Genomic DNA, 23275 nt, shown 5'->3' on the forward strand with positions numbered 1-23275 from the left:
CAGGCAGGCTAGCTGATACCACAGCCAAGCTGCCTAGTCTCACCTACTGTCTTTGATCAACAGTGAAAAAAAAGTCTGGCCAAACTGAGTCACAAGGAAAGAAGAGTTTCTGGGAAAGCACTCCCTGTATGATTTTCTCAGAAGATGCAAATATACTGCTGATTCCACGGATCCAAAAAACAAATCAGCAACATCTTGTGGTCAATCACAAGAGCTTTTGATAGGTCCATGAGAACCCTGGGCTATGTCTTATGGCTAACACAAGAATGACTGGAGAGAAAAAGTGCCTGAGGTGGACCGGTGTTGCTATAGCAATTATGAGGATCCCAGTAGATAATGAGAGGGAGTAACTGCCAGAAACAGCTAAGGGAATTTAGTACCACAAGACCTGTGTGCATCCATGAGGCCCTATGCACTCAAAACTCCTGGAAAGCTTTCAAAAACTTTCCTAAAACAAATATCCCTGTGGATGAAGAGACTGGAAACCAGATTCAGCAGAAGCATAGTAACTGGGGAAAGAATTTCAGTGGGAAGGGAGCCAGCCTACACCCCATTTAAACACCCAACTCATTTGAAGTTTGCAGCACTCCTTCATGGACATAGTCTCTGAGTTTGGTTGTTATTCATATCTGAAAATAGCCACGCTTCCCTCTTTAGTCTTCCTGGGCTCATGGGAGACTGCAGTGAGTCACCAGAGGACCAGCTGAGTCATCCAGCCAAAGCTTGGGGAGAGATGTGAAATTGGTCATCACATCCACAATTAAAATGTGGATGACGGCAGCTGTCCTAGCAACCAACCGTGCATGAAGCAGCATGGGCTACAGACCACTGCCACTGCAGCCGGTGTTTTAAGCCAGATAGAAAAAAGTCATAAATGAAACCAATACAACACCAAACAAGCACTGACCATTGGTTCTGCACCTGACACAAGGCCCTTCTCCATTCAGCTTTCCTACCCAAGTCGCATCAGGAAACGTGGAGTTCTTTACCTCAGAAGTGCCCTCCTTCATCTTCCACATCCATGGCAATTTCTAGCTGTTTTTCAGATTTCTACACCTAAGTCCCGGTTCATTTCATTTCTTTAGAGTATCAACAAATCTCAACAAAAGCTGTTTCAATACACAACCTACCTGAGGGCCAAACAGACGTGACCTTTTAACAACACACGTCTGTAATTCATTTTGATGTCTATTGTTTTCAGAATAAAAGAGAGCAGGGCAATGGCTTCTGTGCACAGAAAACGTATTTACCTAACAGGCTTTTTATGGTGATCACAGAAGTTTCTTAAGTTCAGTATCCAGGACACGGGGAAACTGTTAGTTCAATCAGTGTGCACAATGCACCACAACCTCACATTTCAGCATCCAGCAGATGATGCTATTCCCAACCTACTGCCCAGCCCAATTGAACATGCATCACCCAGCTCACACCATCAAGCATGTCTCTGACACACCTGGATGGGTAAAAGTGCAGAGTGGGACCTCAAGTTCTGCAGCGCCAGCCGCACAAGTTTAAAACAGACACATTCATATCAGTGCCTACAAAATCGATGTCCCACGACACAGAGCTTGTCTTAATCTCTGCTCACATTTATGGTATTATGACAAAAATAGAAGGAAAAAAAAGAGATGCAGCTGAGTGACAAAAAATCACTGGGGGCTATGGAAAGCCCTAATATTAACTATTATGGAAATATTTACTTCACAGAGGAGACAAATAAAAGAGAGAAGATGTAGCTCTACAGCAAAATGAATAATAGGTATATCTCCAGGGAACATCTGTTCTCCTGTGTTGTCATGGAAGAATAACATAGACTTGAAAGGACTGGAGCACATTTCACAGCTGCTCGGGGAAACCCATCTCTGCACAGCTCACCATCGCTCGCTCAAATGCACTGCCAAAGCTGAGTGACCTCAGAGCTTTATGGACAACTCATGGGGCAAGTGAACAGTGCATGGCACCGAGGGACTACACATGAGATGGCACCGGACACGCTTCTATGAAACTGTTCTGTATTTCCCAATTGGTGATGCCACTCTTGTTTTTTCTCAACCCTTCCCTCCCGTCCATCCCTGAGTTTCAACAAGGCTGTGCCTCCTGTGCCATCTGTGCCTCCACTCTCAGCCCTTCTCTCATTGTCTCTTTATCAGAAAAAGAAAGAAAAATAGAGTCAAGAGGTTTGGATGGACATTGGCAAGCAAAGGACCGACAAGCCAGTGTAACATCGGTGCCTTAGGGAAGACAGGTGTCAAACAGCAGAAGGAATAATGGCACACGCTCTTTTAAAGGCTCAGCGGTAGAGACTCTGAGCTGTTAAAATGAAATGATAACATACCTCCTGCTCTGCAGGGACAGAAAATAAATATGAAATTGGATCCTTGCAGCACCACTAGATGCCCAAATTGACCCTTGTGCTCCCTGCTCTGCCTGCTCCAAGGAACAGGCTATTCCTGGAGGAGCTTTAAAAACTAAAGTCCAAGCAAGTGTTCTGACAACTCCTCACTTCCTGAAGGCACCACAAGCAGCCCAATGAGGCAGCCCCTGCAACTGGCATCCCTGGGTCCCACCACCAAGGGCTGCTCCCACACCAGCCATGCTCTGTGCAGTGAGCAGAGTATGTGGCTCAGTACACGCAAGCTCCAGTGAGCTTGTCAGACTGTGCAAGACATGAATCACAGGGATTGCCACAACAGCAACGCAGCGTGCAGCCCTGCAAAACTAACAAACAACATCTGAAGACATCCCAAAACATACATTTAAGTAAAAGGCCACACTCCCGGAGCTGCCAGTATAGCTACACTAAAGGGATTGCCTGAAAAGTTATATATATATATATACTCTCCCGACTTGTGATACTTAAGAAATGCTTCTTCATGGGGAAAAGCAAAAGCAACACTCAGACTCTTCCCACAGGGCACATGGATGATCAAAAAGACACCTGGGATGCTGGAAGTAAAAAAAACATTTGTAGCAAAGGCTGCTCACTGGATGCAGAGGTTGCTCGTGGTCTTCAACACAGCTAGAAAGCTACATTGGAGAAACATCTCTTCCTGATCATGCCCTACCAGAGTCCTCAGAGAACCCAGGAGGCTGAAGCATGGAAGTAGTTCTCCAAACACACCCAAATGGTCTCCATGGTGCCCCTAACCTCCAGGGGGCCATCTTTGGAGGGGATGTGAGACAACCGCTCCATCTCCATCCATGCTGAGCCACCCGGAGAAACCATTCTTCAATGCAGCCAACAAAGAGACCTGTCACTAATTATGAGTGGATGTATATATATTCTTAAACTTGTGTTATCGCAGTAATGTCAATGAGGCTAGTGACCATTTCACCATTCTGTTTCACCCTCTTTTTTAATCATCTCTCAGCGTTACCTCCTAGGCCACAGTCTTCCCAATGACAGAATATGTCTCCCCTTCCAGCTCATAACTGCATGACTGTGACCCAAGGAGTAAATTAGGCAGGCAAAAGCAGTGGGGAGAGGCACATGGCCAGTTTCTTTCTCCCGAAGGACCCAGGCCAACAAATTCAGCTTTTCCAGGTTAAAACAGTGCCTGCATTAGAAAATATTCTATAAATTCTTCATTTAACTGTTCCCTAAAGGCAGCCGGCTAGACCCTCCTGCTCCAGGCATGCGGGGCTGTGTCTGAGTTTAAGCACATGAATTGTCTTGACTGACTGCAGCAGGACAACTCATGCATTTAAAGCCAACCAAATGTGTAAGCGTTAGCAGGATCAGCACATTAGTCATCTTCCCTTGTTTTCTTCAAGGGGTTTTGAGTAGAAAAAGAAAAATAAATAAAATAAAAATACCATCAAAAAAGCAGAAACCCCCACAAAACTTGTCGATATAGTTGAGATCTCAGAGTCACACTTGAAGCTAAATTAAATCCCTCTCTCCCACTCTCCCATTTTTAAACTAAGTAATTTTCTACCAGTTAAGTCTGCCGAAGCATTCGACTGATTTAAAAAAGAAATCTTGGGAAAGGGATGGTCTAGGGAACAGATGCCAACTCTACAAGCTTCATACTCACAGAAGGCCCATGCAGGCATTCTGCAGTTACTCCAGTCCTGCATTGCCTTATGAATTTGCCCTTCACTTCTCTCCCCAGGACCAGTAGCATGCACATTCAAACACGCTCTGTGGACTCACAGAGCTCATCTGCTCCTGTGGCACACTGTCCACCTGGAGTGAAAAATCCGCTCTGTAACACATCGTTGTCACTGTGGCCAACAGTGATGTCACAGAGCGAACATTGTGATTTCAGCTGGGGAAGAAGCAGCGGGAACAGATGAACTCCAAAAATAAAGATATTGTTTTGATGTAAACAGCCTTCGAAGCAAGAAAATAGCATTAATAAATATAAGATAAATAGCTTTCTCTAGGCAGAACTCTCAAAGTCCCAAGTAGGCACTGAAAGGTTTTTCCTTTTATTTCTGTTAAGAAATGCAGCTGTATTTGCTTTCGAAACAAACGTTTTCTATCCCTTTTCTAATTTTGTTTTTAATACCTTAATGTCTCATCATTGTCCCAGAATAAGCAAACATCATCGCTGTGCAAAGAAACAAGACTCAGGAAATAACACTGTGCGTTTCCAACATGCTCCATAAATCCAAAGGCAGCTTGCAAACACCGTCTGGATTCCTGGGTGAGGGCTGTTGTTTTTCATAGAAGTCACATATTAATGCATCTTATAAAAAACATTAGCCCCGTTCAATGGCAACCCTTCCACCTTTACACTGAACACCAGAGGTTATAATTACACCCAGGAGCAGGAATAAATTAAAACAAGTGCCAGTGCCACCTCGTACTCGTTTTCTCAAAGAAAGGTGATCCCTTCTGCCATGTCTTGTGCTCTCTGGCCCAACTCAGAACAGATCTGGCTAGTGGCAAAAGGGCAAGGAGCAGGTTTTCATGAGACTTTTACAGGTGTCAGAAATGGAGCAGCTCACTCCCTGCCCCATGGCAGGGGAGGTCACACTGCAGGTCTTCGGAGGGGTAGTTACTCTCACCACCTCCCTTCCGCTGCCCAGGATCTCTCAACTCTGGGCTCTCATCCTCACCACCCCTCCATCCCAATGGCTATTTAGGAAGCAACAAATCATGGCAAAGCCAGCACCCTCCTGTTAGGGTATGGAATGCAAGAGGTCTCTGCAAACACTCCAGCACAAAGCTGGGTTTCCCTCCCCGGGATTCAGCCCTAAGCACAGGTACAGCTGGGAGGTGACTGAAGATGCCCATACCACTGATCGGTCTCTTTGTGCTGGCACACACAGTATGAAGCAGCAGTGCAGGACCACAGGCCCCTCATTCCTTGCACTCAGGGCCCTCAGCTTGAGCAGGATCATCTGCTCCGTCCTGACTTCACCTGCATGGTTTCAACAGAGCTGGGCAGGGCTGAGAGATCCCACCCATCAGAAAGTTTGAGCTGAAATGCCGCCCTGTGAAAGTGTAACAAGAGACATGATGAAATGAACATGAAAATAAAACTCTTTTCTCAGAGAGTGGTGAAGCACTGGAAAAAGTCTCCCAGAGAAGCTGTGGATGCCCCATCCCTGGAGCTGTTCAAGGCCAGGTTGGACGAGCCCTGGGCAGCCTGAGCTGGTAGGTGGCAGCCCTGCCCATGGGAGGGGATTGGGACTGGGTGAGCTTTAAGGTGCATTCCAATCTAAACCATTCTGTCATTCTGGGATCCTATAAAGTTACACACTTAAGAGATCCAAGTTCAAATGTGTGCCTTCTTCTGGATGAGTCAATAGCAGGGAATGTGAAAGGCATCTGCTATTAAACAAAACAAAAAACAAAACAAAACAAAAGAGCAAGCACAAGAAATAGAAAGAGAAACTACAATTGCTTAAAAACAATTGCCTAATGCTTGAATAGCTATAATAACCAGCCAGTGCTGGCAGACCAGTGTCAACATTAACAAACCTTTGTGAAAGCTCACATGCAGAAGGGAAAACACTGTTAGGACCTCATTTATCAGCTTCTCAGGGGACAACACAAATAACAAGCAGATCCATCCCCAGTGTAACCTAACAGCATCTTATCTTTGCAAAAAAAATGATGCTTGGATATTCTGTCTGAAATACACACTTGCTATGTACAGTCAAAATTAAAAAGAAATACAGGGCATTTTTAAGAGAAACTCCACGGGGAAAAGCAACAGTAAAATAACCAAACATCAATTATGAAAGCCACATTGAGAAGATGTAAATCCTAGTTTGACTCACAACGCAGGCAGAGAGCAAGCAAGATTCTTAACTTGTAAAGCTCAGTGAACCTGCTCAGATGCTGAGCGTAACCCTTTAAAATCAGTGTACCTATGAACCTCCTGTCACATCAAAATCTTTGCTCTCTGCACCCATCCAATTCACAGCACCAAAGTGTCCAGCTCACCCCTACACCAAGTCAGTGCAGAAGTAAGTAGGTATAGGCAAACTTCTGCTGCAGCGTGCATCCCAGCCTCCCAATAGCTTGGTCATCTGTGGCGTGACGATGATTTCTACTTGAAACCCTCAACCAGAGCATCTCCTCCCCTGCTGTTGCCCACACACAACTCCTAACTCGTACCAGGCTGTGGGTAGTGCTATTTCATTTTACCTGAAAAAAGGCAAAATAAAAGAAAATTACCAAAAGTGGGGGGATGTGGGGATGGTTCTGTCAGTGAGTCAGGGCTGGGTCATTTGCCCAAGTTTAATGATGTCAGTCTTGTGTGTGTATGAAAATTTCTCCAAGGCAGGACCCAGCAAAGGGAAAACCCAGAACTGTGAACACCCAGGGTAAAATCAGGAAACCCACAAGACCCACAGCAAAAAGCAAGGCGATGATCTCGTCCCTGTTTAAAACAAGTTTCAAGCCTGTTGGTTGGTGGCAGTACTGTTTAATGGTACACAGAGTTATTGTAGCAACACAACATAAGCGGAGTAGTTGTCACAGGGGAAAAAAGACATCTTGGTTTGTCTGCTTTTATTCCAACCCTGACTTCTCTCTATCTTGAGGATTACAGATGCTCCAATTCACAGTGCCCGGGCACAAGGCTTTACCAGGAATACTCTTCTCTGATGACCAACGGCAGAAGATATTTCCCTGTTTTTTCTTCCACAAACAACAGCTGCTGATTATTCCTCATGCCCATTCCACGTGACAGACAATTCCACAGAAAACAAAACAGGTGAAAGCGAGAGTATTTAAAGCTGCTAATCAAGAACGCAAGGCTCAGGAAACTTCAGTTTTATGGCTGCCTGTTCAACCTTCCTTCGTCCTCTTTTCCCTGGGTATTGTGATAGAGCTGTTAATTGCATAATAATTGCAGGTTATTTTTCTGCAGGACCTTAGCCTCACCCAGCACACAGGATACACGGTGCTCATTTCATGAGCAACTTTTCAGTATTTCATCCTCCCCGCATCAGTTGAGGTGTGGCCCCAAGCCTTGTTTACCAGGTACCAGTCAAACTGTTCTGCGGATGGAATTAGTAATTTACTCGTGGGCTTTCCTACTATATGCATCATTAGAGTAACTGAACGTTTCACAAACATGAAGGAATGTATTTTCACAATGCCCTCATAAAGTAAGACTCTGCATTATCTATATGGCATGGGCAGGGAACTGAGGCACAGGGATATTAACATGAAAAGCTCCTACTAATTTTAACAGTCTAACTGAAGCTTTCAGGTCCCAGATCTTCAGAGATCTGTTTTATCTGCTGTGGATGAGGTGACCACAATTTTCTGTAAGGCTTAAAACTTAGTAAAGCCAAGTATGGGCTAATGTTCTTGAAAGCTGCAAAAGGTTGTGCCTCTGATACACAAACTGTAGACATTTCCATGGGGCTGTTACAGTGAGGACTGTCTTCTCATTTATTCAAACATTTTTCTATTTTAAAAAAAAACAGGGAAAATGGCAATAGGGTTCAGAGTCTGCTGCTTTCTAACTACTTGATCTGAGGCAACTAATGGGGATGAAAAATTTTAGCCCAAAGAATTCAAGTTTGACAAAGTGGTGAACAACCAAACAGAGGGTCTTATACTAGGGAAGCTGTTGGATGGCCTCAACAACAGGCCACCAGCATGACACATACTTGTCTTTCACAGTGAATTATACTGTCCGGCAGCTGAAGGAACCACACAGACCAGATATTACACTAACAAAACCAAATCCAACTTAAATGCAAATTGTAACTAAAGCTTCATTTCATATCCTGGCCCTGTTCAGATAAACAAAATACATTCATTTTTAATCCTAACGCACAATAAAGTCCTACTGCTCGGTTCCAAATAGCAACTTTTGCTCAGAGAATGAGCCCCAACCTCCCTCCTGTTCTCCCTGAAAGGAGGAAGGAAGCTCTTCCACCACCTTGTGTACATGCAAGCACAACCCTGGGATAATTTCCGATGACTCCTCTTTGCCACCCAAGCCATATTCCTGGTGAATGATGTTATAAGCTGTCCCTCACCCCTGGCACATACCACACGCACACAGAGATGAAGACAGACCCAGTTTCTCTGTCCTGCACTGAGAACTCTTGCTTTATATCCCTGCTATTCAGCTAGTAATGTCTTCTGACTGCATGAGCATTGACTAATTTAGTATTTTTAATTACAGAGGGATTTACAGCACTGCACTACAGTGCTCTCCTTTATTACACCCACTGTTTCAACTGGATCTGGGTACACTCTACATACAAAGTTGTACATTAGACAAATTACGCTGCACATTAAGTAAATCTCTCCACTGAAGCAGGATTAGAGGAAAAGGCAAATCTCCCCCATTTCTAGTGTATAAATTAATATATCTGAAACCAATGTGAAGGAAGGGCTCCACACCAATTTAAGAAAAACAAAGATAAACGTTGTTCGCAAGGAATCAAGTTTATTGTTAGGAGATGCACTCTTTTTCTCCTATTTTGCTTAATAAATAAAACAGCTGGTCCGAGGAATCAGGTCAATCGGTGTCTGGAAAAAGCCCCACTAAAGCTGCTATATAACCTAGTTTCTCAAGCTGCATGAGGCATCCTAATTTTGGAGAGGCAGAAGTCCATGAAGAGAAAGCCCGTATGCCTCAGCTTCTGGCACTTTGGAATTATGGAGTCTACGTGTCACAAAATGTAGCAGTAATTGAGGTATACTGCAGAAAGATAAAGAGCTGGGCTCTGAAGGGGCAAAACAAACACATCTGATGCATTCAGACATATTCATTAAACATAGATAGAGATCTTGGGGATTTCGATTTGTGGTCATCCAACATGAGGGAATGGGAAAGAACACAGTTTTCACGTGTGCTCAGACTCCCTTCAAGCCAGCCCACACATACGGCTGCCACAGCAGGTGACATCACCTCTCCTCATAGCACTCCACAGCCATGAGATGCAGTCCCTCCCATATCCCATGGGAGCCTGTATTCAACAGTGCCAAAAGCCACAGATGGGCACAGAGCATATTCCAGGCCCTGCGGTGAGCTGTGGCTCCAAGAGTGATTCCCACCGCACTCCCTCCTCCTCACCATCACCCTCTTCTGGAGGGGTGCAGGTCTTCATAGCCTAGTGGCCAAATTACTGCAACGGGTCCCTGTGAAGCACATAAGGATGGCAGCAAGGATCAAAACACCACCGTCATAAGACAAATCTAAGCTTGAGAATTCTGCTAGTTATATGACATACCCTCACTGAAGAGCTCTGGTCATGGCCTGTTCCATGCCCACTGCCAACCTGGTCCTCACCCCCAGCTGCCCCTCCCCTGACACAGCTCCATGCCATTCCATGCAAACCCAGGGCTCTCAGCCGCTCCTCACACACCTTGTCCTACAGACCCTTCTTCATCTTCGTAGCCCTTCTTTGAATGCTCTGTAATATCCTTGTGTTCTCATATTGTTGTGCCCCAGAACTGCACTCAGTGCTGGAGGTGAAGCCACACAGTGCAGTGTAGATTGGGACACTTCCCTCCCTCACCCAGCTGGCAGTGCTGGGTCCAGGGTATTGTTGGCCCTTTGGGCTGCCAGGGTATGCTGTTGCCTTTCCTTCCATCCGCATCATATAGAGACAAAGATGGAGCAAAAAGAAAAGACTTTCCTGAGCTTAAACAGCAAGGCAGCAGCAGAACTGGGAAATGAAACCTCCTGACCCATAACCCTAGGTTTTAGTCTCCTAAATAAGAATTCTCTTTCCTCATTAAAAAAATAAGAATGGGAGGAGAGAGGAATATTCTGCAGATACACTGAACTTGGCCCTCAGAGGGCTAATGATATGAAATACTTCTTTTTTCTTTCTTACCTCCATTTCCCCTGATAAAGTTACTGCGACTTCAAGGACTATCCTTTTTTACTGGTCTATTTTCATTAGCCTGTCAGCTTGACATCATTTTCCTTCTGCAGCTGGAGACTGCTGTTCCCAGAGAGTAAGTTTCCTCCTCTCCTTCAACCTATCTGGTTGTCCTCTCATCACCCTAGATGGAGATCACTCTGATTTTTCTATCACACTGAGGGATACCGAAGTTCTACCTGCTGGTCTCAGCCTGCAGTAAGTGGAAGCCTAAAAGGGCACCCTGGAGGTAAAACCTGGTTGTTCCCTATTAATTTTTAATTTCACTAATGACTCCAGGGAAAGGAGGGAGATATAGGTCAGAGACTTAGGGGGCTGAGTTGTAACTCAGCGTCTTCTTTCTCATTTTTTTTTCCTCTCTCTTTGTTTTTTTTTTCCCCTACCAAATTCAGAATCAGAGGGTTTCCCCTCAGTATTTCTCATTTATTCCTTGAACATTAGAGGCATTAGTCAGCAAACTCCTGCTATTTCTTCAGCGAGCCCCTGACACTTGCAGACTGACTAATCCCACCCTCTCCACACTTTGGCTCCAGTTACATCTGTTTTTCTCCCATGAAGAATGGAACTCCACATTACAGGTATGGTAGTCACTCCAAGGCAAACTCCTACTGCCCCACAGCCCAACAACTTTTGTTGCACACAACTCAAGAGCCAGGCAGGAGGTCACATCGGGGCCTATGTTCAGGTCACTTCTTAGCTTAGAGTAGTAGCATCCATAATCAGGGAGCAGTTGTTGCCTAAAGCACAGGAATGTGGAGGATATCATGAGTGAAGATCCAAGTGTCCTGGGACATCTGTTGGCAGCCCAGCATGAGTCACTTTGCCTCCAGGTGCCTTTCCTTCCCATGATGGAGATCCTCTATCCTTGCTGAGGTAGATGATGCCTCAGCACATGCACGGTCTTGGTTTGGCTGCTGAGGCACAAAGACACGATGAATAAAAATACATCTTCTCGTGACTCAAGGCCACCTCATTAGAGCACGACAGAAGGCTCCTGATACCCAGGCAGGCTTGCAAAAGGTGTCCACCCACAGACACCCTCACAGGCGACCTCATATGTAACTAAGGCTCATGTAAGCACATCCACACACCTGCCCACACTATGGGTTTGTTGCATCCACCTTTCCTGGTGATGCCAACAGCACACAGACCATTCTCCCCCAGCTAGGTCCAACACCCAAACAGAGCCCTCAAGGCTAAATCATGACCTCAGGCTACAACAGGCACTAAGTCCCACCCCAGCAAGAAGGACATACCACCAGAGCACAGCACATCAGTAAGAACAGGTCAGAAGGCTTGCCAACTTGATAGCACACAAATTTGTTCTCTACATGACCCCCAGCACCCACCTCACTTCCCCTGGTACCTTGGTGCCCATTCTAGGAGGGTCTTCTGCATCGCCATGTAAGGAGGTAACAAAACAAATCGCTGGCTCCAGTGCCACACTCCCTCCTGGCAGATCTGTTTCTCTCTTCTTAACTGTTTCCAAGTGCCTGACTGTTTTATAATCCCCACTGAGCAGTCCTTTAACTCCTTCCTCACTGAGCCCTTCCACACTTCCTGGCCTGCACTCTCCTAAAAGGCAGAAAAAGTCCTTTAGGAGAGCTAAGGAGCACAGAAAGCATGGGAGGGGGGCCTGAATCAAAGAAGGAACAACAGAATCAAATTGGACGTACAAAAGAACCAGCACATTACTCATATCCCCAGCCTTCGTTTACGCAGACAACTGAGTCTTCTATTAAGATATTTTTTTCTTTTTCCTATGGACATTTATGTACAGTAGAGGCTTACTTATTGCTAATCTCGCTTATTCATACCACGAGGTCATACGTTTCTGCTGGTAACACAGTTTTAAATGACACAGCAGCTCATTCTTTGAGATCTGAACTGAAAGCACTTTCTTAGATCATAAGCAAATATGAGTAGATGGCTTCACACCCAGTGCCACCACCACCCTGATTCAGGCATATTGCAAAATCCAAGCAGAACTGAGTGCTGGTTTTGCCTTGCAGTGGAAAGGATCTTGGACATCTCAGCAGGGGCTGCATGGAGAAGCTCAAGCAGAGGGATACAGGACTTTGAAATTGCTCTGAAGTGAACCAGTGAGAGGCACACATGCTGTTGGTGTGTTAAAGGCTGTGTATTGTACAGCTCTGTTGTGTGTGTGCACAGCGCTAAGTGTAGATTACAAGGAGAGGGAGATACTTGGCCTGAGACATGAGCAAGCCCATGGGACATGGCTGCCCACGATAACCACAATATCCTACAGGTTGCTCTGCACCAAGTTATGCTGGTAACGCAGTGTGGGGTGGGATGAGTGAAGTGATTCCACAGCTTTGGATTTCACAACCCTGATGACGTGCAAAGTGATGTCACAGAGAACTCCGGCGCATACTGTGCTCTTCTGAGAAAACGAATGAGGAAGTTGGGGAGGAAAAAAAAAAAGCACAGCTGTTATACGTCCCCTTCCAGGTGGGAACGAGACACCTGCAGCTGGTTTCTGCTCTTCTCTCAAAGCCCATAGCTGCTTTTTCCAGAGTCTTGAGGTTACCCCTGACAGCTAATGCTCAAAAGTTTGCCAAGGTATCTTTTTCCCTGACAAAATGAGCTATTCTGTCACACAAGGCTGGGCTGCAGGGCTTTTAAAAATGGTTCTGCTGATGTTCAAAGGGAGCAACTTGCTGTGCAGAGGAGTGGTAGAGTTAATAGTAGTAGGATCAGCGCAGGCTCCTACCCTGCCATCTGCCTTCAGCTCAGCCAGGCCTTCTGCTGAACAGCCAACACGGGCTGGGGCCACAGGAGTGAGAAGCAACTCAGTGACATGAAAGACTGCCTGGGTTAGCTGATTAAGAATAAGATTCAGAGCGCAGGAATCCTGTACAGTGCTGATACTGACTCAGCCTGGGGATTTCATGGGGATATTTAAGCCCTTTTTTTCCAATGAAGTCTTTTATTTGGAGCAGGTGGGCGTTTGCATGCCTGCCTAAACCAGCCCCAGGAACCAATGATCCTAGAAACAGGGGTCATTTCTGAAATTGCTACGCTTTCTTCTTCAGTCACCCCCTGGTAGAAAGTAGCGATAAATAATATTTAACTGCCTCATTCCCCTGACACGTTCAACTCCCTCCTGCTTATAAAAGTACATGGAAAACACAGAAAAGCCCACTAGGAATGCAGAAGCCTCATCCTCTCACAACTGTGGGTCACTGATCCCCCTCTGCTCATTTTGAGTATTTCTCCTTTTAAGCACTGACCATGGCCAGCTACAGGCTGCTCTTGCACCTCCGGTCTGACAGCTGCCTCAAGAGCTTTTCCACTTTTTTCCTTCTTCTCTTAAATAATAGAAAAGGCATTTAAAGCTTGCAGATTGCCTCAAAGTAGCAAATTGTTGACCCTTCTCCACAGCCTTGCTTGCCAGTGCAACCATGAAAAGGGGGGACTCAATCCCCTTGGGGGACAGTTGGGGCAAAATGGCTTTGTAGACCCAAAACAAAATGCTGAGATCCTCTCTGACATTGTACCGCTTCATGGTGATTTGCTACAGCAGTCTAATGAACTGCTCCGGTTAACTTCCAAACCTAGACCCAGCCATCAACCTTCTTCCTGAAGACAGCCAGGTGAAGAAGTGGAAGATTACAGGTGTGGCCGAGGAAAGGAAATTAAAGGAATGGAGAACTCCCTCCCCCACAAACAGGATGGGAAAAAAAAAAAGACAGGGGAGCAAAAAGCCTGGACCCAATAATGAAAAACAATAGCTCGTCATTTATTTTCATATCCCCTTGCTAATGCCGGAATAATGCTAACAGTGGAATTTTTATGGCATGCATGTCATGCCTGCAAATACCAAGTGAATTACTTCTCAGCAAGGCTATGGGCTATGGCACTGAGCAGCACATTCATTACAAGTGATTGGATGATGAACAACAGTTCCCAAATTCCTCCTTCACAATGCTACTTGCATTAGTTGTAATTTAGTGAGAGAGAGAGAGAGAAAGAGAAAGTTTTGGCTCAAACCACTGAAATAATACTGCCTGCTGCTGCTTCCACTGGGTCTTGTATTAACTCACACTACTGCCACTATCTCCACCTCCTCCTTCTCCTCCACTTCCTTCAGCTCCTCCCTTTTCACGCCCATCCTCAGGTGCTAAGAGTGGTGTCATGAAACCCATCAGCATAGCAAGAGAGGGTGACAGGAAACCCCAGCTTCGGTGATCACTAGCAGAGTGCATTCTTGTTGGCTGAAAGGCAGAAGAGGACACAAAACTGTCCCTCACCTCCACAGATGGTAATGAGCTAAGGGAGATGTCCTTTCTCAGGTGGGTTTGTACCCCCTCCCATATTCAGGGCAGAAGCAAACACGTACTCCCACTTCTTTGCCCCAAGGGCCCGGGAGCACAAAGAGAGGCAGGAGCACCCTGCATTTTTCTGTGCTGGAAAGAGCCCAACTAGCCAGCATTGCCTCCCTCTCCTGCAGCAACCTCGCCACACAGCCCTACCCTATCACTTGACAGGACATTTATCCATCAGATGACCCTATACTTAGGTTCACCCCTGAAACATGACCCAGCATGTGGGGTCTCACTAGCTGGGCCAGCAGAAAGCTGAGAGGTCTGATCTGAGCAGCTAACCTACTATTAAGAGACTACAAACATCATCACTGCTCTCCTGGTGTAGATACCCACTTCAGCGCTCCCCTGTGACAGCATGTAAGTGACAAGCTTCCCCTGGTTCCTACCTCATGGATACTCCAGATCCCCTTCATCCCCTCTGTGTCAAATGCAATTTAAAAGCCCCATAGCCCTGGCCACATTTTGTGATGCTTTGAAGAAACAAATCCAAATTAAACTTACATGTTTCTAAAACTAAGGTACAGGCAGGGGAAGGCAAAATGCCCTTAGGATTGGAACCACATGTATTTGTGCAAATGAGAGCTAGGATTTACAGTCACCCAGGCTCCAGTATGTTCTACACTCCTAGCTGTGGTTTAGAAACAATCTGTTTTCTTGTAAAGGCTGACTAACACCAACGATCCAGCATGCTGGCCGAAGCCCTATGACCTGAACATGGTAGGAAGGTTGGCAGGATGGGGCTACCCCCAGGCAGTGGGGCCACCCCCATGGCTAACTGGCCTTCAGGAGGTGAGCCTACTGTCCTGGGGTGAAGCAACAAGGGTGATCTGCTGCCCAGCACAAGCCAAGCGCACTTGCTCAGGGACTGAACTATAGGGTGAACATATGTAACCAGATGGATGATGGCCAGCTGGCTCGCAGGCAGCATTAACCTGTTTTTTTTCCAATTTGGGTATCCAGGGGAAAACCACAGAGGTCTGAATCGCTAGCCACAATTAATCACACCAAGAGTTTAAAAGCTGACCAAGTCCGATGCTTATGCTGGGACAAGAAGCTCTGCTGGGGTCTCCTGTGTAGCCACCTGGGCCTGTCCTCCTTGTAGGCTGTCATGGCTCACACAGGGTGAAACTCGGCCCCACAGCCCGCCAGCATCCCCGTGTGACACTGAAGGTCCGCATAAGCCTCCAAATCGGAGCTTACACAGGGCTTAAGCATAGCTCAGCCAGCAACACGGGACTTGGTTTCCTCTGCTGCTAGCTTGCCACCTATGACCCCAAAATGGGAAAACCTCTCACCATAGACCAGCCCCAAGCAGAGTAAGAGTACCTGCTCTTCCCTGCATTCCCAGAGAGCACAACGGGCACCATCAAGAGATCCTGCTGCTCCCTGTGCCTGGTTTAATGGAATCCCTCCCAATATCTGCCTTTTTAGCAAACATTTCACAGTAACCATGGAGTATTTTCACCACATGAGCGCGCCTGCACTCCCACTCCTCCACATACCCACTGCCCCGCAGGGCGAGAGGCTGGCATCAGAGGATTCTACTCCTGTGGAAAGCCAGCATGCTCTCAGCACGTGGCTCACTGCATCCTCAGCCATGAAGGTCTCCGGTGGGCTGGTAACCTTCAGCCAAGCGTGACTGAACATGACAGGGTGTGGTAGAAGGGAGGAGGCAAACGGGCAGAAGCTGGTGAGGACAGAAAGGAGAAGACAAAAAACAAAAGGGGAGGGAAAGCCCAAGCTCTCTTGCGAGTCCTACAGCAATGCAGAGTGAGATAGGAGAACCAACCGCAGCTGCAACGCATTTGGGAAAACTTCTCATTTGTTGATGGCTGCTGCAGAAAAATAATGAAACCCAAATGAAAATCTATGACCTGCAACTTGTTCCAGTGATGCCAAATGACATAAACATGTTCCTAACTTACCCTCAGTGTGGCCACAAACATTTGCTTTATTGCACCCGCTATCAAAAGCATGAGGCATCCCCACCTGAAGTTCTGCCCTGCCGTGTCGCTCACCCACATCGCACCTTCTTCTTCCCCACCTTATTTCCTACAGGGAGGGGATTTTGGCAGGAGACATGGTGTCTGTTTGCGACAGAGCTTCGCAAGAGAAAGAAGATGTCTCCTTTCAGGAAAGCTTCCTCTTCCTGAAACCCCTTTAGTCCCTCCTGGCTGAGAGGAAGCGCAGGACTGCTAATGACTCAAGTGCTCCCCTGGAAAGGAGTGATGATTTTGGAGGAGCACCAAAGAACTCCGAAGCCAATCCCAGCCCTAAAGAAAGGAACTCCGGGGTAGCACAGGTTCACTTTAAGCAAAACGAGGGCTCAGATACCTACCTGCAGGGATACTGAAACAGATACAGCTTCTTGACTGAGGTGATCCCACCTACATCAGATACTTTATGAGTGGTATGCTCAATACATCTAAATGGGTACAGAATCCCTAGGAGATACTGTGTTGCATACCAATGCCAGCTACATTGTAGGAGCACAACGAGACTGAAATAACTGAGGATGCAGCGGGACAGAACAGAGAAGTGCTAGCAGAGCTGGAGAGAGACCCACCAGGCAGTTCAGCAGGGACACCAAAAGCTGATGCTAGGAGAGCTGTGCATAAAATGCCAGGCATGACGCTGTTCTGTGTCAAGATGGAGATGAGCTGGTGGATGTGGATTAAAGATCCTCTCCAGCCAAAATAGCTCGGTGATCATTTTATTTTCTTCCCCCCTCCAGCTTGGATTTCTAGTAACTTTTCTTCAGCCTGAAAGAGTCACATTGCTTCAAAAATCTTTCCCTGCCTTTTACAGGCAGAGTGGCAGTGTCCCCTCCTGAACACTCTGTGATTTACAGCCTTCCACGCTCACAAATGCTACACAACCCCTTATGCACAGACTGCAGACAGCACTCCTGCCAACACATACGCAGCCACGGCATTGCTTTACAGAAACATCCTGCATTCACCTTGTATATATTTCCTCCTGTACAGGCTGAGACAGCTCACAAGCACATAGAAGGGCCTAATTTATATACTTATAATAAATCTCCCTTCTTTATTCCTTGCAGAAGGAAGACTTCAGTAGACAGAGGGACAGTCACACCAACCATGTGTCTGCAGTCCTACACATGCCTGCAAACAAGGGAAGCATCCCACATGTGCATACATACACGTCTATCCTTGCATTCTCACACAAATGGTATCTACAGTCCCTTCCAACCTGTGTGTGCTTTCAGACAGCACAGGCATTGGGAAGCTGCACTTTCATTATCCAGGTGTTCACAGCCTCAGATAAGGAATGAGAAAATGACACTGTAAGAAAAGTATTGTCACCGCCAATGGGGTTTGCCTGTGTCTGTGTCTCACATGTCCTAGTCAGGCAGTGCAGCTATTTTAAATGGGGTTTGCAACGTGTTTCTTATCCCTGCCTGCTAAATACATCCACGCTCTGATGTTGAGAGCACACAGAGGGGGAGTTTGATGGGAAGGCAGGTTTCTGGTGGAGCCAGTGGTAGCGCCAGAAGAGATGAAGGAATTTTACTCATGACTAAATGTGATCCCCACTTGCTTTGCAGGCACATGGCCTGCGGGAACTATTATGTCTCATGTTTCTCCATGGAGCCCCAAAACTGGCTGCAGCCAGGAATTATCCCTCTTTAAATCCAGGTTCAGAGAAGAGGCTGCAATCTCCCTTCTCTCTGCAGAGGTCCTCGGTGTGGCCCCCACTGCCCCACTCCTATGAGTTCTGCCTGCAGCAGCCAGTTCCCTGCAGGACAACGCTATCAGCCTGCTCAGAAACAGGGCTAGCACACAGCACTGGAGCCTGTCATTATGTGAGCTGTGCATGGGAAGCACACCAAACCAGTCCTCTGTGGTCTGCGCTGGCTTCCAGTATGCTTCCATGAAGGTGACCTAACTATTAACTCCTGTTGAGCTGTTCTGTGCTCGTGCATTTTATAACTTTAACCCCTGACAGCATTAAAGTGCCCGAGTGCCTCACTCAATTCATCCCACTTGCCAACATCTTCTGAGCCTGGCTTCACTGATCTGGACTGAAAACTGTTCACTCAGTGTGGCCACAAAGCCCATCAGCAGCCTGCCAGAAGCCAGAGAGCTTCTGTGTGTTTCTCTTCTGCTGACCCAGGGCACGTCTTGCCTCAAGGCACCAAATCACCCTCGCGGAAACAACCTCATTATGTACTCACCTACCCCACTACATGGCTAAAGCGAGCCAATATGTTACATATTACTTGTTTTTTTCCACTGACAGCTAACACTCAGTGACCTTCCAGCAGGCTGGTGGGACAGCTGAAGGAGAACACTAGAATGATGCTGTTTATCTGGGTCTCAGCAGCACTGATGGCATCAGGCTGAGGCAGTCATACCTTATCCTGCCCTGCTGAGGTCCCTAGCCTACAATTCTCCCTGCAGCAGCAGAGAGCCCAAATGCAGGATCGGAAAACTTTGTGCCATTGTTCATGTGCTCGATAGCACCACAACAAATTTGCCATGTTAGAGCAGACCCTACAATGGGTATTTTCAAGGCTAGCAATAGCTACTTTACTCCCCAGAAATGTCGTCTTGAGAGGAAGATTAAAGATTGTGTGCACACAGAGCTATGAGCATATCTACAAGGGTTTTCTTGGCAATTTTAGCTCCAGCCTCTAAAAGTCAATCATCTAAATAGGAAAGCAAGGAGAGTGGCTAGAAATTACCTCTATTTAGAAGCAAAACAGAGACCTCCTGAAAATCCACGCCAAACTCCCTGGAATCTGTCAACAGTAAATGCTGCCTAGGAGGACAAAATACAGCCCCATGCATTCAACTAGAAGTCCTTCACCTCCAGCCTCATACTTTACACTGACAGGCATTCTACCAGCATAAGCATGGAGCAACACAGATGTGTCCTACTGCAGTCAGCTCCTCTTGGAGAAAGCACCCAACGCAGAGCCCCAAGACCCTCCAGTGCAGCTCTTACACAAACTCCACTGTAAAATCCCGATCCTTGGTCAATCATATGGCCTGATTTTTGGGTAGAGCTGTGCGGAGCCAGGAGTTGGAGTCAATGATCCTCACAGGTCCGTTCCAACTTGGGATATTCTATGGTTCTAAAGGCGAGGCTCAGCCCGCCTCTGCCACCACCAGGCTCAGGGCAGGCTGGAGCTTCTTCCAATGGCCACTCTTCGCTGATACACTTTTGTGTACCTCTCCCTATTCTCTCCATGGCAGACATGGAAGATTTGACCACCTGTTGCACCCTTTCATAAATACAGGTTGTGAGATCTCTGGGGCAACACTCCACTCATCCATCTTCTGGAAAACGTGCAGCACAAAGATCTCTGGCCTGGGATTCCGACTGGCAGCGGATATAAATAATTGGAAATTAAAAGAAAAGTGAAGTTGCACCAGGGAACTGTTGCGCTTCTAAGTTTTTTTTTCCAGTCTAGATGACTCTCAGGGGACATGGGAGAGCTACCGCTGCGATAAACAAAATAAATCTCAGCCTACCAGGTTTACATGGAAACCATCAAAAATATGTGTCCGTATTGTTCTGACCTCAACATTTGCTTTATTTTTTTTAGCTTTCCTCTAACCTTTAAAAGGCATGTAAGATAAACAAAGAAGTAACTGGGCAGACAACATCCTCGGATGAGATGTAGGAATATAATCAAGCCTTCAGACACATGCACACAAACACCATAATTTATCTCTTCCTCCTCCTGTTTGATATTATCCTCTGTTCTAGTATCATAATCTGTTGCTATGGAAACAGCTATGATGTCACCATGAGAGGTTTATGGATGCCTCGAACAGGAAGGAAAGGTACATGGCGATGGGAGAGGAAAAAAAACCACCTACAAACAGCTGCCGAGCAGAAGACGTTCCAGGAATGGCAAGTATTAAAAGGGGAAAGACGAATACATCGATGGCAGTGATGCTACCGCAGACAAAAGCAGAATATAAACGGTGTTATAAAAATAAAGGACGCTTACCAATTTTGCCTATGAGTAAAAATATTCTGGGGAAGCTACAGGAGGTTCCCGAAAAACTAAACTTGCTCTGAAATGTTCTACAGGTTTGCAAGGACTGGCTGTTTTCTGAGCCTTGCTGCTAGAGTCCAGGCCTCCATCATCTGCTGTAAAGTTCCCCCCAGAAGCATGAGCCTAACACCCCGACCCAGCAGCTCATAGCCAGGGAGCTGCTGGCCTCCTGCCACTCCATGTGCCTTTATGATCTTCGACTGGGAGAAAAACCATGTCTTCAAGCAAAAATAAACAGCAAGGTGCTGAATCCACTGGATCATATCCAGTAGCAAATAAACGCCCTAACTCCAAACTATAAGCAAGAAAGAGCTTTTCTTGTTCTCTTCACCCAAGAGAAAAAAACCACCATAATCTTCCAGACTCACTGCTGAACACCCTGATAAACCTGGGCTGCTAGCGGAGAAAACAGCACAGCGGGCCTTATAGGCTCACAGCACACCCTGCCTTAGAACCACACGCATTGTGCAGGGCACAACACTGGTGCAGCTGTCACACACTGGTGGCTCTGCTTCCATGTTTGCAGCTGTTTCACTCACCTGGACTGATGGTGAGAGGGCAAGTATGGGGACAGGGGGTGCGACAGCCACACGTGCCCCTAAAGCCATCGTGTGCCCACGCCTGCCTGCAGGAGGATGCAGCATGCAGGGTCTGCCAGGGAGGAGGAGTGAGGATGGCAGATCACATTCTTCCCACATAGCTGCCGTCATCAGGGAAAGGGCAGTGGCAATGAGGGAGGAAACCACAAGAATCTCTGATCAATGAAAAGTATGGATATTTCAACTCATCTCTTCCAGATCAGAATTTCCCCAGCATGGAGAGCAGCATGAGTTCTTCTGGGAATGCTACAGCATCATTTTGCCTCTGGCCTCAGCTCTAACAGAGGAATCCCTGGCCTCTCCTTGCTGCCTAAGAGCATTAGGGTATTGGTAGTACCTCCCACCCTTGCCTGCCTTCCCTCCAATGGACGCTAGAGACAATCCTAGGGAACAAACCTGGAAGGGACCAAAGTCACTAAGAGCAGCTGCAAAACCAGCCCAAGCAGGAGAACCTTAAATGATTCACAGAACTTTCTGTTCCTGACAGCCTTGGCTATGACAGCCTCAAACCCTACACTTTGCAGGAATCATCTCTCCTGTTAGTCACTTGCCATCACCTTTCTCCCCCACCTGTCTCTCTCATCCTCCTCTGTCTTGTCCCTTGACCTACTTCTCCTTCTTCCCCTCCCTTCAGCCCATCCTCCTCTTCCCCAGATGAAACCTGGTAAAAATCGCTTAGGAAATTCCATGCATTGTGTTTTCCTTTGTCCACACAATCCATACTGCCTGCATTATCCACTCTCCTGTACCTGTATCTACATAGAATGTAAATTCTTTAGGGTGGGAACTGTCTATCACACGTTAACATCATACCTGGCACAATAAGGTCCTGCTTTGCTTTTCTCCTGCACTGGTGCTACAACAGCAAAAATAATTGTTACCACTTTAAAAGCACCGTAGGATGGTAAGACAAGAAAAGTGAAAGAAACGTCAAGGGTTTGGTGTTGGTTTTGTTGTTTGTTTTTTTTCTTGTCAGTTTGTTTTTAATTGCTTCTATATTTGGGGAGCAGGATTTTTGTTTTGTTTTGTTTTTAATGAAACAATGTCTCTTCTTCTCAGCCTTCCATTTGGGACAGCAAAGTGGAAAACAAAGCTGATCTTGGGGAAGAAACAGAATGTGCTTTTTTTAAATTGGAAGGTGACACCGAGCAGGAAGGGACTGCAAAGTCAGTGCAATCAGATTAGAACTCAAAACAGTCCTGACAGATTGGGAAGGACAGGATGGAATTCTAACAGGACAGCTAGCTCCACACATGCAGCATAGGAAACAGCTCACCAGGCATCAGTCCTCTAGACAGGAGCTGAAGCCATGGTACATCTCAAGCTAAACACAGATGAACGATGCTGCGGTGCATGAGGCAAAGCAAACAGTAGCACTGTCAGTAAGGCACAAGAGGCAATATTGCTTGCTTCATGTAACCATGGGGAAAGCACTAGGATCCAGCAGAGCTGTTCAGAACAGGTGTGGGCCTGCTGGAAGGAACGCAGGGAGCCTGAACGGCCAGAGCTCCACCAAACAAGGTACAGAAGAGATAGCTGAAGGACAGGTCTGAAAACTAATTAGCCCAAGGAACACAAAACCGAGGAGGGACACGGCAAAGAAAAAGGAATAGACTTTTCCACAGCCATTGTTGATAGAGCAAGGAATCATAGCAAGGAAAACACAGCTGAGTTACAGGGAAGAACAAAACTTGACGCTGACAATCACAGCCAGGGGCAGTGATTGCCCAGGCAGGCTGCAGACCCTCCGTACATGGGGATGAGCACGTTAAGAACAAGCTGGCAAGCATATCTGGCACAGTAGTACATCCTGCTTTGAAGGAGAAGGAACAACTTATTTTAAGTCTTTGCTGCATCCACTTACTACAATTTTGGTGAGAGCTAAGTTTCTCAGGCACTTCAGCATAGCTCACAGAGTAAGATAAACCTGACAGTCTTTAGAACTGAAGGAGACATCAGACTGCAGGCTA

General features: G+C 46.6%; 1 protein-coding gene across 7 annotated transcripts in view; it reads right to left on the bottom strand.

The window, feature by feature from the left end:
- The window catches only part of HIPK2 (homeodomain interacting protein kinase 2), a 119482-nt gene that overhangs the window by 90514 nt on the left and 5693 nt on the right, over window positions 1–23275 (bottom strand). For 4 of the 7 annotated variants that reach the window (XM_032445767.1, XM_032445764.1, XM_032445765.1 and 1 more), the window contains exon 1: window positions 4157–4373. The exons of 2 other annotated variants lie outside the window; for them this stretch is intronic. In XM_032445767.1, coding sequence (XP_032301658.1) covers window positions 4157–4358 — 202 coding nt within the window. In that variant the 5' untranslated portion in view covers window positions 4359–4373. One more of the 7 variants, XM_015867243.2, reaches the window with a different exon arrangement.

The sequence above is a fragment of the Coturnix japonica genome, chromosome 1, assembly GCF_001577835.2.
Source record: "Coturnix japonica isolate 7356 chromosome 1, Coturnix japonica 2.1, whole genome shotgun sequence".
Lineage (NCBI taxonomy): Eukaryota > Metazoa > Chordata > Aves > Galliformes > Phasianidae > Coturnix > Coturnix japonica.